Genomic DNA, 20,905 nt, shown 5'->3' on the forward strand with positions numbered 1-20,905 from the left:
GACAAAAAACAACTCATGATCTTTAATGATGCTGGTGGCAGTTGCCATCTGTGGTATGTGAGGTGCTATTGGTCTAAAAACAGATCACTTTGAGCATGTCTCCTCTGCTGCGTTGGCACTAATGGTGCGGTTGTGTATGTTCATTGTATTATCGCTGATGGGCGGCTGGTGGTGGCGATGATGGTGCTAAGAACGCCAGCGACTATCTGATCTCAAGGAACAACAATCGTTGTGTTTATTTTCGTATAACCCGTTACAAAGATAGCAAGCAAATCAAGCAAGCAAATTTAGACCATTCCGCTTTCATCCGGGACATAGACAAGATTTAGACAAGAAGAAAAATTTCACACCAACTATACTCATACAGTGTGTCCGTCCGTGGTATAAAGACGAATGGAACCTTCACACTCGGTGTCATTAAAAAGATAATATTCGTTGATTGGTGCCACGCTTGCTTTCGGATAGATCACTTCGCACTTAACTCTCAAACGCCAATTGAATGATATGAAAAAATGCAAATTTTAGTGAAGTGTCAATTCACAACGGATCAATTCAAGCAACAGCAGCAACAACAACGTTGGTTAAACGTCATTTCGTGCGGCATTCAAATAGTGATGTGTTGATGATAACAATCGTGTGAACTAGTCTTTCGCTTTCTATCACTGATCCTCAACGACTTGTTGAAAGTTTAATTAATTCGCTGATTTCCCTACCCCACCACCACAAAATAAAAGGAAAAGTGTCAAAAAATAGCAAACAAAGCCCACACCAATTAAAAACAAATATACAAATTGGCCTCAACAAATTCTGTCTCTAATCGAACATCGGTGATGATTTTGTGAACATCAGTGCGAAATATTTATTCTTCCACAATAGAAACAAGAAAGCCTCACCAACGGCAGGTGTTGGCTTGGTGAATTTTCAAGTGATTGATATATTGCTGCTGCTGATGATGATGATGATGGCCTAGCGAATAAATCAAATTAAAATTGTTCAAATAAGAACCACATCCATCTCCATCTGAGTGCAAATATTTTACACTTGCGTTTAGCTGTCAAATCAATTGGCACATTTAAATGTTTAAACAAATTAAAAGATTATAAATCTGTTAACGGTATTGTAAAATAAAACACAAAGAAAAGTGATCTCCAATCAAGTGAAACATTGAAAACAAAATATATGTAAAAAAAACTATCCTAGTAAAAAAGTTCTGCAAAAGTTCATAAAAGTGATATGCATCAAACTGTCTATATGCGTCCGCCACCTACTTCAAATATCATGGGCTCCACGGAATGTTCCAGTGCCCTTATGTCTTCTATGCCATTTATGGATAATGGCGGTCTTACCGCTAACATTACGGATTACGGTTACACCACAACGGATCATTGGTCATCGCCCTATATGAGCACCCTGAGTCCAATGAAACAAATTGAAGGTATTTTTTTGTGATTTTTAAGGTTTATGGGAGATTGTATTTGTTGGAAAAATATACTTAATTAAAAAAATATAGTACACTCGGGGTGGAACACGATGGAAGTAGTTGTCCATCACTGGACAATTACTTCCACCAGTATTTCTGGTAACACTTCTATGTGGTCATACATATACACTCAACAAAATAATTTGTTTGCTTTAAACCAAAAATTTTAAATCTCATTTAATTTATTTCTTAAAACCAAAAAAAAAACAAACAAATTTCTTTGCATGTTGGTATGATATCGTAACAAACGATTTACGTCCAAATGTATGATTTTATATTTTAATTATTTTTCGATATTTTTGGAACAAAGAATATAAAATTTCTATAAAAGCTTAATGCCTCTATGCAAAGCAATTTATTGACAATTTATCAAATGAATTTATATGGCAAAAGTAGGCTTAAAGTTTTCTTTAATTTGTTTTGTTGTGTATGTATATATGAATTGATAATTTGTGTAAGTTATGGCGATTTCGATTCGGAAAAAAGGTGCAACATTCTCGAAATTGATAGCAAAATATGAAGGACGCTGTGACAGATTTTGGATCCTGTATCTCTCACAATATGAGGAATTAACAATAACTTTGGAATGACGCTTTCATTTGGTAGAAAATGCAATAAGGAAAAAAGTAGGGTAACACCAAGGCAATATATTTTTGCGATTCGAAAACGCCATTAGATAAATGAAATAACAAGTATATACAGCACTAAGTTCGGCCGGGCCGAATCTTAAATACCCATCACCATGAACTATCTCAGATTCTGGATTTATAAGAACCATTTTTGTTTGAGTTTTAGAGAAATCATTAACATCTCTTGTAAATGTGCAAGAAAAATATAAAATAACGTCTTGATTTGAAATCTTAAATCTGTAGAAGTAAAATCTGGAAATTTTACATTGAGTTTCAAGCAATTTTCATGATCAGTGCGCTTTCTACACCCTCAAGAAGTGAAGTCGGTCTATATGGAGGCATTACCAAATGGACCGATAAAAACTTAATCCAATACACGTTTTTGTGAGCCTAAAATACCAGAATATTTACAATTTCAGGCAAATCAGATAAAAACTACGGTTTCTAGAAACCCAAGGAGTTAAATCGGGAGATCGTTCTTATGGGGGCTATACTAAAATATGGACCGATACTCACCGTTTTCGCCACACCTCTTTATGACCCGAAAATACCTCTAGATTTCCAATTTCAGGCAAATAGGATAAAAACTTCGGATTCTAGAAGCACAAGAAGTAAAATCGGGAAATCGGTCTCTATGGGGGCTATACCAAAATATGGACCGATATTCACCATTTTCGGCACACCTCTTTATGGTCCTAAAATACCTCTAGATTTCCAATTTCAGACAAATTGGATAAAAACTACGGTTTCTATAAGCCCAAGACCCCAAATCGGGAGGTCGTTTAAATGGGGACCATACCAAAACATTGACCGATACCCACAATTTTAGGCACACGTATTTGTGGTCCTACAATACCTCTAGATTTCCAATTTCAGGTAAATTGAATAAAAACTGCGGTTTCTATAAGTCCAAGAAGTAAAATCGGGAGATCGGTCTATATGGGGGCTATACCAAAATATGGACCGATACTCACAATTTTTGGCACACGTATTTGTGGTCCTACAATACCTCTAGATTTCCAATTTCAGTAAAATTGAATAAAAACTGCGGTTTCTATAAGCCCATGAAGTAAAATCGGGAGATCGGTCTATATGGGGGCTATACCAAAACATCGACCGATACTCACCATTTTTGGCACACCTCTTTATGGTCATAAAATACCTCTAGATTTCCAATTTCAGACAAATTGGATAAAAACTTCGATTTCTATAAGCCCAAGACCCCAAATCGGGAGGTTGGTTTATATGGGGACTATATCAAAACCTGGACCGATATAGCCCATCTTCGAACTTGACCTGCCTGCAGACAAAAGACGAGTTTGTGCAAAATTTCAGCACGATTGCTTCATTATTGAAGACTGTAGCGTGATTACAACAGACAGACAGACGGACATCGTTATATCGTCTTAGAATTTCTCCCTGATCAAGAATATATATACTTTATATAATCGGAAATCGATATTTCGATGTGTTACAAACGGAATGACAAACTTATTATACCCCCGTCACCATTCTATGGTGGTGGGTATAAAAAAGCAAGAATATTATGCACAAATGAATCATAAAGATTTCAGATAAAAACTACGGTTTCTAGAAACCCAAGGAGTTAAATCGGGAGATCGTTCTTATGGGGGTATACTAAAATATGGACCGATACTCACCGTTTTCGCCACACCTCTTTATGACCCGCAAATACCTCTAGATTTCCAATTTCAGGCAAATAGGATAAAAACTTCGGATTCTAGAAGCCCAAGAAGTAAAATCGGGAAATCGGTCTCTATGGGGGCTATACCAAAATATGGACCGATATTCACCATTTTCGGCACACCTCTTTATGGTCCTAAAATACCTCTAGATTTCCAATTTCAGACAAATTGGATAAAAACTACGGTTTCTATAAGCCCAAGACCCCAAATCGGGAGGTCGTTTAAATGGGGACCATACCAAAACATTGACCGATACCCACAATTTTTGGCACACGTATTTGTGGTCCTACAATACCTCTAGATTTCCAATTTCAGGTAAATTGAATAAAAACTGCGGTTTCTATAAGTCCAAGAAGTAAAATCGGGAGATCGGTCTATATGGGGGCTATACCAAAATATGGACCGATACTCACAATTTTTGGCACACGTATTTGTGGTCTTACAATACCTCTAGATTTCCAATTTCAGGAAAATTGAATAAAAACTGCGGTTTCTATAAGCCCATGAAGTAAAATCGGGAGATCGGTCTTTATGGGGGCTATACCAAAACATCGACCGATACTCACCATTTTTGGCACACCTCTTTATGGTCATAAAATACCTCTAGATTTCCAATTTCAGACAAATTGGATAAAAACTTCGATTTCTATAAGCCCAAGACCCCAAATCGGGAGGTTGGTTTATATGGGGACTATATCAAAACCTGGACCGATATAGCCCATCTTCGAACTTGACCTGCCTGCAGACAAAAGACGAGTTTGTGCAAAATTTCAGCACGATTGCTTCATTATTGAAGACTGTAGCGTGATTACAACAGACAGACAGACGGACATCGTTATATCGTCTTAGAATTTCTCCCTGATCAAGAATATATATACTTTATATAATCGGAAATCGATATTTCGATGTGTTACAAACGGAATGACAAACTTATTATACCCCCGTCACCATTCTATGGTGGTGGGTATAAAAAAGCAAGAATATTATGCACAAATGAATCATAAAGATTTCAGATAAAAACTACGGTTTCTAGAAACCCAAGGATTAAATCGGGAGATCGTTCTTATGGGGGCTATACTAAAATATGGACCGATACTCACCGTTTTCGCCACACCTCTTTATGACCCGAAAATACCTCTAGATTTCCAATTTCAGGCAAATAGGATAAAAACTTCGGATTCTAGAAGCCCAAGAAGTAAAATCGGGAAATCGGTCTCTATGGGGGCTATACCAAAATATGGACCGATATTCACCATTTTCGGCACACCTCTTTATGGTCCTAAAATACCTCTAGATTTCCAATTTCAGACAAATTGGATAAAAACTACGGTTTCTATAAGCCCAAGACCCAAAATCGGGAGGTCGTTTAAATGGGGACCATACCAAAACATTGACCGATACCCACAATTTTTGGCACACGTATTTGTGGTCCTACAATACCTCTAGATTTCCAATTTCAGGTAAATTGAATAAAAACTGCGGTGTCTATAAGTCCAAGAAGTAAAATCGGGAGATCGGTCTATATGGGGGCTATACCAAAATATGGACCGATACTCACAATTTTTGGCACACGTATTTGTGGTCCTACAATACCTCTAGATTTCCAATTTCAGTAAAATTGAATAAAAACTGCGGTTTCTATAAGCCCATGAAGTAAAATCGGGAGATCGGTCTATATGGGGGCTATACCAAAACATCGACCGATACTCACCATTTTTGGCACACCTCTTTATGGTCATAAAATACCTCTAGATTTCCAATTTCAGACAAATTGGATAAAAACTTCGATTTCTATAAGCCCAAGACCCCAAATCGGGAGGTTGGTTTATATGGGGACTATATCAAAACCTGGACCGATATAGCCCATCTTCGAACTTGACCTGCCTGCAGACAAAAGACGAGTTTGTGCAAAATTTCAGCACGATTGCTTCATTATTGAAGACTGTAGCGTGATTACAACAGACAGACAGACGGACATCGTTATATCGTCTTAGAATTTCTCCCTGATCAAGAATATATATACTTTATATAATCGGAAATCGATATTTCGATGTGTTACAAACGGAATGACAAACTTATTATACCCCCGTCACCATTCTATGGTGGTGGGTATAAAAAAGCAAGAATATTATGCACAAATGAATCATAAAGATTTCAGATAAAAACTACGGTTTCTAGAAACCCAAGGAGTTAAATCGGGAGATCGTTCTTATGGGGGTATACTAAAATATGGACCGATACTCACCGTTTTCGCCACACCTCTTTATGACCCGCAAATACCTCTAGATTTCCAATTTCAGGCAAATAGGATAAAAACTTCGGATTCTAGAAGCCCAAGAAGTAAAATCGGGAAATCGGTCTCTATGGGGGCTATACCAAAATATGGACCGATATTCACCATTTTCGGCACACCTCTTTATGGTCCTAAAATACCTCTAGATTTCCAATTTCAGACAAATTGGATAAAAACTACGGTTTCTATAAGCCCAAGACCCCAAATCGGGAGGTCGTTTAAATGGGGACCATACCAAAACATTGACCGATACCCACAATTTTTGGCACACGTATTTGTGGTCCTACAATACCTCTAGATTTCCAATTTCAGGTAAATTGAATAAAAACTGCGGTTTCTATAAGTCCAAGAAGTAAAATCGGGAGATCGGTCTATATGGGGGCTATACCAAAATATGGACCGATACTCACAATTTTTGGCACACGTATTTGTGGTCTTACAATACCTCTAGATTTCCAATTTCAGGAAAATTGAATAAAAACTGCGGTTTCTATAAGCCCATGAAGTAAAATCGGGAGATCGGTCTTTATGGGGGCTATACCAAAACATCGACCGATACTCACCATTTTTGGCACACCTCTTTATGGTCATAAAATACCTCTAGATTTCCAATTTCAGACAAATTGGATAAAAACTTCGATTTCTATAAGCCCAAGACCCCAAATCGGGAGGTTGGTTTATATGGGGACTATATCAAAACCTGGACCGATATAGCCCATCTTCGAACTTGACCTGCCTGCAGACAAAAGACGAGTTTGTGCAAAATTTCAGCACGATTGCTTCATTATTGAAGACTGTAGCGTGATTACAACAGACAGACAGACGGACATCGTTATATCGTCTTAGAATTTCTCCCTGATCAAGAATATATATACTTTATATAATCGGAAATCGATATTTCGATGTGTTACAAACGGAATGACAAACTTATTATACCCCCGTCACCATTCTATGGTGGTGGGTATAAAAAAGCAAGAATATTATGCACAAATGAATCATAAAGATTTAAATAGTTCAGAATTTCTTAAAATTTGTAAATGTTACCAATAATGCGCCCATCTTGAACTTCGTATGGTACTAAAGACATTTTTGCAATTTTGAATTTTCTTTTTTCTTCAAACTAGGAAAATTTCTTGAACAAGTGAAAACAAAATAATTATGTCTTATATTTATACCCTTCACCACTACTGTGGTACAGGGTATAATAAGTTTGTGCATTTGTATGTAACGCCAAGAAGGAAAAGTCTCAGACCCATCGTTTAGTATACCGATCGTCTTAGAATTAAATTCTGAGTCGATTTAGTTTGTGTCGATTTTGTGTGCAAAGTACAGCTCGCAGTTTATGTCCGATCATCCTCAAGTTTGGCACCACAGAGTTTTACTTTGGTTCAAAGACAATCGCTATTGATATTTATCATCGATCTGATCATAAATGACGTATTTATCAACGTATTTTCTTAAAAATTCGTACAGCAAAATGGTTTACGGTTCTCGTAAAATGTGCAAAATATCAGCCAAATCATACGCTTGCTATATTTTGTTTAAATCGGTTCAGATTTAGATATAGCACCCGAATACATCTTTTGACCGATTTAGACTCATATACCAACAGATATTTTTCGCCAATTTTCCGTCATAGGAAATTTTGCACAGGGAGTAGAATTAACATAGTAACTATGCATGCGATTGAAATCGGTTTAGATTTCGATATATATGTTTTTCCGATTTAGGCAAAAATGGCCAAAATACCCACATTTTCCTTATGAAATCGCCACTGCTAAGTCGAAAACTTGTAAAAATGACTCAAATTTTTCTATCACTCTAATACACATCTATCGACCGACAAATCATAAATACGCTTTTGCGAAGTTGCCTCAAAATTGGTTCAGATTTAAATGTTTCCCATATTTTTTAGTAACATTGTGCTTCTCTAGAACTAAAATTTAAACCGGCTGATGTCCTGATTTAAATTTTAGTTCTAGAGATTTTGTAGAAGTACAACAAATTGTCTCCAAATCGGTTAAGATATAAATATTTGTATATGGGAATGTAAACCTTCATGAAGGAGTTGAGATGGTAACACAAATTTTGGTCTACAAAGTGGTGAAGGGTATAATATAGTCCTTGGGTATAATGTAGTCCTTGTTCAAGCAAATCAATATGAAGCTCTGGGACCGATTTAGCTGATATTTTGCAAGTTTTACAAGACTCATAAAATATTTATATGTACGAAATGTGAAGTAGATTGGTTGATAGATACTATAACCACTTCGGGGATAAGTATATATCGATGTTTCCATTCCAAAGTAGGGTAAGTGCAGCAAATGTGGTATAGGCTGGTAATGTGGTATAGTAGCTTTTTTCTCTATCTAACAACATACGAATAATTAAACCAAGCTGAATAGATTGTGGCTGTCAGAAAATGAAACAATCAAAGATCAATTTGATTTTTGCAACTCTTTCTTTGTGCCAGTTGAAAGAATTCACATTTACCCGTTTTTGTGAAGATATATTTTAAATTTATTAAATTTCGGATGTAAATAACTGACGAGTACTAAATAAGCATAAAATGTATGCAATTGCGATACACATATTGCATTTATTTTTTTTACAAAAAAATTTACATTATGGTGTACCACATTACCTGCACATTTTATGAATTCGTGCTTAATGTGTTTTTTTAATAAATTCGCAAATATATCCGAAATTATGGGTTTCTTATTTTTCGTTCACAGTTGCGTCGATGGCTAACACTAGAAAAATGAATGTGGTAAAATCTCAGCCTTGTCGAAGAAAAACAAAAAAATTGGCTTTCGAAAAAATAATGGGTATACCACATTTGCTGCACTTACACGCAAAGAAAAAAAACGTTTGGAAAACGTGTACCGAAAACGTTTTTCTTTTGTTAGAATTTTTTGAATTGCTTCGAAAATTTTAATCTTTTATCACCAAAAAAATTCGTTTGTTACAAAGTTTTTATTTTTTCAATAAAAAAAGTTATTTTTGAAACAACAACAGAGTCCATTTCGTTTATATCAAACACTGTTCTTTTCTGACTTTTGGTCTTTAATAAAACACATTTTACAGTTCAAAATTTAATATAGTACAATGTAATGTTGAACATTTTTTTCGGAATCTTCCGAACATATGTTGAATGTATGTAAAAAAAAAAAAACAAAAACTTTGGTCGAAGCAGGGATCGAACCCACGACCCTTGGCATGAGAGTCAGACGTAGCAACCACTGCTCCACGGTGCCAAACTAAATGTTTGTTTCTGTTAAATAAACTTTGTTTATTCGGTTCGTGGGCACCGCAAGCTATGCTATATAAATATAACTTATATGGATATTTATCTATTGATGACCATAACAGGTACATAGCTCAGTGGTTAGTGTGTTGGCTTACAAAGTGCATGGTCCGCGGTTCGATTCTCCGTCCAGGCGAAAGGTAAAAAAATTTTAAAAATTTATAAAATCGTATAATTTCTTCTACATTGTTTGTATTACAGAAAAAGGTGCTAAGAACTAAAAATCTTCGTGGAAGTGAGAAAGATGTGAGGGAAAATGCAATTAGCCAGAAAAAATTTTTTTTTTGAGTTAGTCTTTATGAAATTGTTTTTACATCCTGGAAAAGAATAAACGTTTATCACAAAAAGTATATACTTTTCTTCCAAATACACTTCCTTACAGCGAAAAGCAAATGAGAAACGAACTTTGTTTGTCTAAAATTTCGTTTGGGAGGAAAGAATTATTTTTTTGTGTGTACCCTACGCTAAGCCTAAAAAGTGAATTTTACAGGAAACAAGTTCAAAGTTTTTTTTTTTGAATTTCTCAAAAACCATATAAAATAGGAATTCCCTTTTTTCGGTCTTAAAATCATATTTATTGTTTTAGTATGTACAAACTCAAAGTAATGATAATAGAACATGGCTAAAAATGACTAGATCACTTTAGACCGAACAAAGCTTTTTACCCTTTTTGGATTGGACATTTTTTAAAACTTTAGTCACAGGCTAAGTACAATATTAACCATAACGTTTGATAGAAGTGTCCAATAAATTACTACCTTTGACAGGATGTAATTCACATCAATCCGAATAAAAAACAACGAATTCCGTCAAAACATGCTAAGTGGACTTAGCCTACTCTGGAACGAGGGCATCAACATGGCAGCTATACGTAAATGTGAATCGATTTTTCTAAAATCAATAGTTATTATTTTTAAGCCAAAGTAAGGCCTTACGGCAAATTTGAGGACGATTGCACTTAAGCTGCGAGCTGTACTTTTAACACCAAGATACATGAATAGACAGACAGACGGACGGATACATCTAAAAGATGGGTCTCAGACTGGTCTTTCTTGATGTTACATACAAAGATATAAAAATCTATAGAACTAAAATTTGTCCTTAAATATTGGAAATAAATTACCTGTTTTTACTATTGTTCGGTGTTGCTTAAGAAACGAATTGCCATCTGACAGAATGAAATCAGCTTAAAATAGCCTGTTGTGATTTTATAATCCTTGGAATATATCTCGAATAATTTCCATCAAAAATATAACTCGAGAGGCTATCGAGTCGCTATCGTATCGGACATACGAGCTGTAACCCTGCGGATAGGATTTGCACAATTTCATGATAAGTCTATAATCCTTTAAGCTTGGTCATATGGCTAAAATTGTTTTTCATTATCAAAGACATACCTTCTTTTTCGTCCGAACATTTATCACAAAAAGTGACAATTTTGTTTGAATACCAAACTAACGTCTCTTATTGGGAACCCCGCTTATATTGGATACAAATTCATTGGACACAACTTATCTGTATACAGAGACTATAATCTCTGTGCAGGATTACAATTTCGATCTTAAAATTTTTCCAAAATGGTAAAATCTTTTCCTTACATATATGTTCCAATTTAACCCAAGCCCTTGATTTTGGTTTGGGAGTTTCTGGTTTTTTTGATTTTATAATAATCGTCATACATAAATGTTTCAGCGAGAAAAATAATTGAAATTTATTTTTGAAGCACTTAATTAGCAATTTATAGCCATATTCTGAAAGTGTTGAATGACACTGTTTCACCGACGACGCCACACGTTTTGTCTGCTATGTTTAGGTTCACGCGTCATATTCGAATACCATAGGAAAGGATAGATGGATGGATGATCCTCATAAATATGCGTCGTAGTACTATCATCTTGTGCATTTGCATAAGCAAGCATTTCATTATTGGGATGGATGATCAGTGATCATTCGGTTGATATTACTCGCGTGTAACAAGTTGCATTTCATCTAAATATAGAGCGTCGACATTTTTACATGATCTTCCTCGATCATTTTGAAGACAATGGAGGTGGATGCTGCTATGTCGACGGTGAAAGGGGGTCAATAAAAATATTTCCCCTTCTTTTCTCTTTGACATCGAATTACAATTTGTGATATCCATAGAGACAAAAGAAAGAAACAATATACCAACCAAATATAATGCACCCCATATATAAAAAAGGATGGCAGTGTTTACCAGAACACAAAGTCAAATTAATCAGCTTTACAAAGGAAAGAACTCAAATATGAATGTCAGACTTTTTTTGAATATGATATATTTATGTGCAATATGTCGGAGATATGTTTTCGACATTTTCACTGATCGCATTACATTGTAGGTTTTATGTATGCGTTTTTTGTTTTGTTTTTTGGTTGGCTGATAAGTCTCCGGTCTAACAAAGAAAAACACATTTTTTGTCAAAATTCGTTTTTATTATTCAACATAGTTCCCTTCAAGAGCGATACAACGATTATAACGACCTTCCAATTTTTTGATACCATTTTGGTAGTACTCCTTCGGTTTTGCCTCAAAATAGGCATCAGTTTCGGCGATCACCTCTTCATTGCAGCCAAATTTTTTCCCTGCGAGCATCCTTTTGAGGTCTGAGAACAAGAAAAAGTCGCTGGGGGCCAGATCTGGAGAATACGGTGGTTGGGGAAGCAATTCGAAACCCAATTCATGAATTTTTGCCATCGTTCTCAATGACTTGTGGCACGGTGCGTTGTCTTGGTGGAACAACACTTTTTTCTTCTTCATATCGGGCCGTTTTGCCGCGATTTTGACCTTCAAACGCTCCAATAACGCCATATAATAGTCACTGTTGATGGTTTTTCCCTTCTCAAGATAATCGATAAAAATTATTCCATGCGCATCCCAAAAAACAGAGGCCATTACTTTGCCAGCGGACTTTTGAGTCTTTCCACGCTTCGGAGACGGTTCACCGGTCGCTGTCCACTCAGCCGACTGTCGATTGGACTCAGAAGTGTAGTGATGGAGCCATGTTTCATCCATTGTCATATATCGACGGAAAAACTCGGGTGTATTACGAGTTGACAGCTGCAAAAACCGCTCAGAATCATGAACACGTTGTTGTTTTTGGTCAAATGTGAGCTCGCGCGGCACCCATTTTGCACAGAGCTTCCGCATATCCAAATATTGATGAATGATATGATCAACACGTTCCTTTGATATTTTTAAGACCTCTGCTATATCGATCAACTTCATTTTACGCTCATACAAAATCATTTTGTGGATTTTTTTGATGATTTCGTCGGTAACCACCTCTTTCGGGCGTCCACTGCGTTCACCGTTCTCCGTGCTCATTTCACCATGCTTGAATTTTGCATACAAATCAATTATTGTTGATTTCCCTGGGGCAGAGTCCGGAAACTCATTATCAAGCCAAGTTTTTGCTTCCACCGTATTTTTCCCCTTTAGAAAACAGTATTTTATCAAAACACGAAATTTCTTTTTCCCATTTTTTTTTCACAATAACAAAAAAGACGCTCTATCTCACAAACTAATTGACTTACAGACGTCAAATTTTGATACGAATCATTTGAAGGTTGGTACTATATAAAATGTGTCTATGTGTCAGACCGGGGACTTATCAGCCAACCTGTTATTTTAAAGTTGATAACATTGTTTCTTACGCTCCTAGTCCAATTGATTTCAAAGAATTTTTCTCACGCGCCCTCTAGAATAAAAGAAGTTAGCCCTGAATACATACGAATGAATTGTGGCGACTCACGAAGATTTTGACGACTTGCGAAAATTTACACGATTCACGGAAAATATCGTCAGTTATATTTGGAAATGTTGCAAAAAAAAGTTCATCAGCGAGAATAAAGGCGTAGGGGTTATTCGTAAAATTTCGTTTCTCGTTCCAGACTGGTTTTGAAGCTCTGCGATCGAATTTTTGGAACATTTCTTTCGCCCAATCGACACGAGGTTTATTGGGCGATTGACAAAATTTTTTGGGATCCAAACCGTCAGTAGCATCAGAGATGGTCTGTATCAAACTTTTTTAGGATTGCGACTGTCGCAAAGTTGTAAACGTCGTAAACGTCACATACGTGTCGTAAATGTAGAAAAAGTAACAAAAGTCGCAAACTCAAAATACTTTAGTCGCGTCAGCTAGGCAGCAAATTCGATGATATCCAAGACGATGGTATGTGCGAAGAGAAGGTTTTAGTCCCCACATTTTCCCTATTGCCTTTTGCATGAGTACAGGGTAACCGTTCAGTCTCCTGTCCAATATAACCCAAAGGTATTTTGCACACTCACTAACGGGATTTCGATAGCACCTAAGAAAATAGGCTTGACCGTGGAAAAACTTTCCCAAATTTCTGCAGAAACTCACAGCGAATGCTGTTAAGCTAAATTAAAAAATGTTCAGGATTTCTTCTATTCAAAATTAGGTTTTCTACAGTAGGTTTACGACTTTTGCGACATACGTATTATACCGTCGCAAATGTATGTCGCAAAAGTCACAGTTTGTGACAGGCCAACCCTGATTAGCATGCCCGCCTTGCATACACAAGGTCGTGGGTTCGATTCCTGCGTCGACCGAACACCAAAAAGTTTTTCAGCGGTGGATTATCCCACTTCAGTAATGCTGGTGACATTTCTGAGGGTTTCAAAGCTTCTCTAAGTGGTTTCACTGCAATGTGGAACGCCGTTCGGACTCAGCTAAAAAAAGGAGGTCCCTTGTCATTGAACTTAACATGGAATCGGGCAGCACTCAGTGATAAGAGAGAAGTTCACCAATGTGGTATCACAATGGACTGAATAGTTTAAGTGAGCCTGATACATCGGGCTGCCACCTAACCTAACACACAAAAATTGTTTTCTGATTCAATCACGAAATTAATTGCTCCAATTAATTTTTTAATTGAAATGTCTTCAATCACAGAAATGATAGTATCAATTAAAATATTAATTGATACTATTAATTTTTGTTTCAATTAAAAACAATGTTGAATCAAATTTTTAATTGAATATTTTTTAAAACTCAATAAAAATTTTAATTGGAAAAATTTTCGTGAATTTTTTGACGTGACATGACGATCTTACAATATCAGCTGGCGCACAACATCGATGGTTTCTGGGATCACATCGATGGTTTCAGGACCTCGCTTGAATCCACCACTTATCTATTATAATCCCATAAATGCTCGCATTTTGAGTACAATGTCCCAAAATTAAAATTCTCTGTACTATTTAAAATAGTCACACAAAGAAAATAAGAAAATTTTTCTTGTTGCTTTGGGAGGAATAGCGTCAAGCTTGACAGGAAAACAATTATTTGTGCCAAATACTAATTGATTTTCGAATTCATTAAATATTTGTCGAGGAACAAACACCAGGGTAGCCACAATGGCAGCTATTGGAATATCTTTGTCCGCCTTTTCTGTCTGGCTGTAAATCTCACTGTCTCATTTAGTTTGATTTTTTTCCAACAAAAACATTTTCTTGGATTCCCCCAGAACCCAAAGTAAATAGTCCATGCAAGCCAGAAAGAATGTCTTAGAAATTCTTATGAGATCACTTTACTCAAGGCAGACAATAGCATGTTAGTATTTATGTCATAAAATTCCCAATTGCCAATTGTTGCCAACAAATTGGTTTGATTATGGTGGTACTGCAATCAAAGGGTTATGGGTCATATACATTAATGACTTTGAAATCATCCGAGGAACATAATGAATTCGTACAAGATTTTCTTATTTGTTTGAATTTTCTAAGGATTTGGGATTTGCAATGATATATTTGACTTATATAATTATTTTAAACAATCCGCAGTGGTTGCAAATAAATTCTGTTTTTGGAAATAATTCTCTAATTTTTGAATATATAAAGATATCTTAATATTTCTAGTGATCCTAGTGCGTCCATGGATTACATTTCTATCACTTTTCAAAATATTTACTATTATAATGAAAATTGAAGGCCACATAGTCGTCAACAAACCTATTCTCATACCAAAAAAATTCAGTTTTCAGCAAATTTAAAAAGTTTTTTTTTGCCATCACAGCAACACATCTTCAATTTTATTATATCAGTATCGCTCCAAAACAATTGTTGTTTACTGAAAATGAATACTGAGAGACAGCAGTAGTGTTGGGAAAGTAATTATTGTTTTGAAAAATTGGTTAAAATGACGAAAATAAGCTTCACCTCAACGAAAGTATTACAGAATGTGAAAAATTTAACTTATTACGTATTGCATTTGCATATAAGAGCGATTGGAACAGCGCAAAAATTTACATTGGTGTACAAGAGCGGTTCGGAAACTTCTTAGCCTATCAATGAAAGAGAATATTTAGTTTTTCAAAAATATTTTTATTTTTCAATACATTCTCCTGCAACTTCAATACACTTAGTCCAATGCTTTTCTAGCAATTCTATCCCTTGATTAAAATAGTTTTCCTCAAGGTCTTCAAAATAGTGGTTTACAACTGTAATTGCATCTTCATTTGAGGTAAAACGCTTGCCAGCAAGGATTTTTTTTAGATTTGGGAACAAGTAAAAGTCACTGGGAGCTAAATCAGGAGAATAAGGTGGATGGTCAAGCAACACGTACTTTAATTCGTTGATTTTAGCCATTGTTCAAACATTCTTGTGCGCTGGTGCGTTGTCTTGATGAAAAATTATTTTTTTGTTTTGTAAGCCAGGACGTTTTTCTCGAATTTGTACATTTAATTGATCCAAAAGGTTGCAATAGTACTCTGAATTTATTGTTTTACCCTTTTTCAATCAATAAAATACATTTGAAGTACCAAAAAACCGTTGTCATAACCTTACCACCGATTGAATTGTTTTTGCCTTCTTTGGGGCACTTCATCCAGCTTCAGTCCATTGTTTGGATTGTTCTTTTGTCTCTGGAGTATAGTGGTGGATCCATGTCTCATCAACAGTTATGAAACGATGCTTAAAATCCATTTTATTTCGTTTAAAACGATCCAAACAAGCTTGAGAAATGTTCATTCTTATGCGTTTTTGATCGATTGTTAACAAATGAGGCACCCATCTTGCAGAAGGCTTTTTCATCTGTAGTTCTTCATGCAAAATTAAATGGACTCGATCATTTGAGATGCCCATGATATTAGCAATTTCCGGCACTTTTATTCGTCGATCATTTAATACCATATCATGCACTTTGTCTACAATTTCTGTTGTTGTTGCTGTTTTTGGACGTATACTACGTGGTAACCCAATTTTTTACTGTTGCATATGAAGGATCACTTTCACCTAACACATTCACCATATCATTATGATAAACCTTTTTTATGTAAATATTTAATGACAGCACGCATTTCTAATTTTTCCATTGTAAAAAAATTGCGGATGCGTCGTTTTTGAACACCTGTTTCTATATTAAGGAGTTGCCAGATCGAAACAAAATTGTACATGTGTTAATAACAGAGATGGATGTTTCCAACACACTTAACTTATTTCTGTTTATACCGCGCTTTTTGTGCTAGGCTAAGAAGTTTCCGAACTGCCCTCGTATGTGGGAGCGTTTCAAATATAAAGAATCACACGGAAACCAAACCAGTATTGCCAGATTATTTTTGAACCTTACACCCAAATCTTAAAATAAAACCGAAGTTGGTCGAACTAACCACATGTATTACTGTGCATGAAAAACAAACAGGTGACTTCATGTCAGTAGAATCTTAGTTGTCAGTAGAATCAACCATAACACCAACAAATACACCCAAAGAAATTTGTTAGTAGGGACAGCAGAAAAGTCTACTAAAACAGCAGAAAGTCTGCTGAGTAAGGGACAGCAGTCACGGTTTGCTGAAATAGCAAACATTTCTGCTATTTTTTAAGCTCGATTACAGTAAAACATGTTTTATTTTGTCTGAAACAAATAAAAATGTCAACTGACATATATTGTTTTAACATAATTAAAACAATACTATAGTATTTGACCAAATATCTGAATATTTATTGAATTGAGGCATAACAGCAAACAAAATGTTTGCTGATCGTATTTAGGAGCTTGTAAGTATATTACAGTGCAAAAATATACCAAAAACTACTTTTGGTTCTTAAATATGCTTTGAGGAAAAATTTATAACCTAAAAATTTTCTAATTTGTTGTTCATTAGGTCCTGAAGTACAAAAATATAACAGCAGACATCGACTGCTGTTTTTAGCAGACTTTTTTCTATGAGTGTATATACAATTTGTCGCAAAGAAATTTACGTGTTCTATATAAATAAGGTGTAAACCTCTAGTACCATGGAGATGCACCAAGGAAATGTAGCAAGCGTTCAATAACCTGGATTTAATAAATACAGTCCACTAAAAAGTTATCTCAGCGATATTCACTGGTAATACAAAATAAATCAATGTATAAAAGGTTTAAATAAAAAATAACTCGGTTTATAAAGTGGAAACACAAAAAAATTAAAATTCATTTATTATTAACCAAAAGAGTCCAAATTTCTAAATCTTCTGCGGTTGTAGTTTACAATTTGTTGGAAGTAAGTTGTTCAATCGTTTCACTTATAACATTCATAATTTAAGGAATACTTAACTCTTAAAATGCTTCCAGATGTTGAAGTTAACATACGATTTCTTAATTTGTTTTTGACTATGTCGAACTTTGAAAATGCCCTGCCAACAGAAGTATTTGATAATCGTGGCGAAAGAAATGCTAATGCATACTTGCTTATATTTAGGTACTTGGGCTGACCTCCCACATCATTTTTTTCAAATTCATGACAGAATTGCTCCGAATTTTGTTAAAAATCCCCCTCAATAAATGTTACCCCAAAAAATACCCTTATGCATGAAAACCCCTACATTTAGGGGAAAACCAACCCCTGGCAACACGGTACCAAACTCCAAACTAGTATGGACAATAATGTCGTTGATATTATTGAAAACAATTTTTTTTAGAAAACGTCGTCGCCGAATATGTCGATTCATCTCGACTCAAATTAGCCGCATATTATTCATAAATATACCGGAAAAATTAATTAATAATTGTTGTATTTTCGCTATAATTTTCCACCAACAATCATTCAGTATCACGTTGATATAAAATTTTCGCAAAAAAATAACTCAGAAAATTTGAATAAAATGTAAATTTGATTTTACGATTGGTTGTACATCTAATCTCATTACCATTCATATAACTTCAATTCAGAAAATGAAGCCGCCGAGTCGCGCCCCCGATTTCAGTCGCCGCCGACCATTTTTTTCCAGTCAACGCCGCCGCCGAATATGTCGACTCATCTCGACTCAAATTTAGCCGCCAAGTAATCAAAAATATCGATTTAGATCAGAAAAATGTATTTATAATTGTCGAATTTTTCCAAAATGTTTAACCTTCCACCCACAATCAATTATTTTTAAGCTGCAATAATAATTTTGGAAAAATTTAGCTCAGAAAATTTGAATGAAATGTAAATTTAATTGTAAGATTGGCTGTACAACTAATCTCATTACCATTCGAATAACTTTCAATTGGTTTTATAATGAATAATTGTCCGCCGCCGAAGGCACAAATTTATATCGGCTTAGCTGTCAAGCCGCCGCCGCCGAAGGCAAAAATTTTGTGTCAGCCGTCGCCGACAAAAATGGATCGGCTTCATTCTCAGCTTCAAAGTGATTTTATAATGAATAATTGGCCGTCGCCGAATAGACAAATTTATATCGGCTTAGCAGTCAAGCCGACGCCGGAGGCGAAAATTTAGTGTCAGCCGCCGCCGACAAAAATGGGACGGCTTCATTCTCTGGTTGGAATACGCTTTCTAATCTGTTTTTAAACTATTAAAGTAACGAGTAGTTAAAAGTAAATAATTAAAACTATACATCAATCGGCGTTTTGTCAGATTGCTAGGATCAGATAATTTTTTATATCATAATACACTCAAAAAAAAAGTGAACCCTCCAATGTGAGAAAGTTTCCTTGAAGTAAATTGTTTATGTACGATAGTTAAATGAACTTAAAGAGTTAATAAATTTGAAATTATATACAAATGATGTATAAAGATTTCCTAAATTCGTATTTCCCACAATACAAAAAAATTTAATTTTTTTGAAAATTCATAAATTTTACCACACATTCACCCATCTTGAACTTCATAAAGACATTCTTGAAATTTTAGACTCCAACTTTTTCCATGAAAATGTCCTCAACAAGTGAAAAACAAATTAATTAAATAATTATTGAATATGTCTAAAAAATGTTCTTGAATTTATCGAAAACTATTTACTTCTTTTTTGATTATTTTAATTTCTGATAAATTACATATTCATATTTTTTTGAGTATATTGTTTAAATACTAGAATTCAATGCAGTGAAACCTCTGCAAGGTGGACACCTACGGTCGCCTAAATTTTGAGAGGTTAATTTTAAAGTGTTAATATAGCAAACGTCCCCAGACAACAGTTCACATTCGGGAGGTGCCCGGTTTTCACAGTGTCCAAGTTTGAGAGTTTAAAAATGAAAACTATAACAAATACTATAACAAATACTATAACTATAACAAAAACTATAACAAAAAACTATAACAAAAACTATAACAAAAATGAAAACTATAACAAATACTGCAAAGTAAAAAATGCTTTCTTAATTTCAAAAACTTTAAACCAAAACTTCAAAATCCTTAATATAAGTCTTAGTCTCTATTTGAAGCTCTTTTTATCTTCTGTAACATATACCCCAAACACTGCTTCAAGCATATATATTTTCAGGATTGATCCAAACAAAATATTGTTTGTATTGTTCAAACAATGGTTATGTTAGCATGCCCGGTCGAAGCATGAATCGGCTGGGTTTTTCAACGGTGGATTATCCCACCTCAGTAATGGTGGTGACATTTCTGAGTTTTTCAAAGCTTCTATAAGTGGTTTCACTGCAATGTGGAACGCCTTTCGGACTCGGCTATAAAAAGGAGGTCCCTTGTCATTGAGCTTAACATGGAATCGGATAGCACTCACACTGTTAGAAAAATATGTTTTTCATATGTTTCGATATAAACAAAATGTGTTTCGGGCACAATTTTTAAACACAATATATTTAAGTGCAAACATGTAATGTTCTCAAACTAACACTAAATGTTTGGAACACATATGTTAATATGTTAGAATATATTATGTTTGGGGCATGCATGTTTCATAAAAATTATATGTGTGAATGTAAACATATATAAATTTACAAATTTCGATTAAACATATATATGTTGTGATATTTTATTCAGAGAGCGAAAGAGAGAGAGAGAGTATAGAGAAAGAAATAGAGATAAAAACCGGGAGGGTTGACGAAAGATATCAAATTAACACAGCGAGAGAATCGAAAGAGAGCAATTTCTGTGAAACCGCTTATATGTTGTTTCGGAAACTGCTTTATGATAAGGCCAAAAATTTTATACGCTTAAGTCTAAATATTATTTAATTTAAGTCTAAATATTATTTAATTTGTGTATATTATAAAATTATTT

At 34.9% G+C, this 20,905-nt stretch overlaps 1 protein-coding gene across 1 annotated transcript in view; it reads left to right on the top strand.

The window, feature by feature from the left end:
• The first annotated feature begins 185 nt into the window (after positions 1–185).
• The window catches only part of org-1 (T-box transcription factor 1), a 45,003-nt gene continuing 24,283 nt past the window's right edge, over positions 186–20,905 (top strand). The window contains exon 1 of the mRNA XM_075302977.1: positions 186–1,435. Coding sequence (XP_075159092.1) covers positions 1,234–1,435 — 202 coding nt within the window. The 5' untranslated portion in view covers positions 186–1,233. The remainder of the gene's footprint in view (positions 1,436–20,905) is intronic.

Source organism: Haematobia irritans, chromosome 3, assembly GCF_050003625.1.
Source record: "Haematobia irritans isolate KBUSLIRL chromosome 3, ASM5000362v1, whole genome shotgun sequence".
NCBI classification, from domain to species: domain Eukaryota; kingdom Metazoa; phylum Arthropoda; class Insecta; order Diptera; family Muscidae; genus Haematobia; species Haematobia irritans.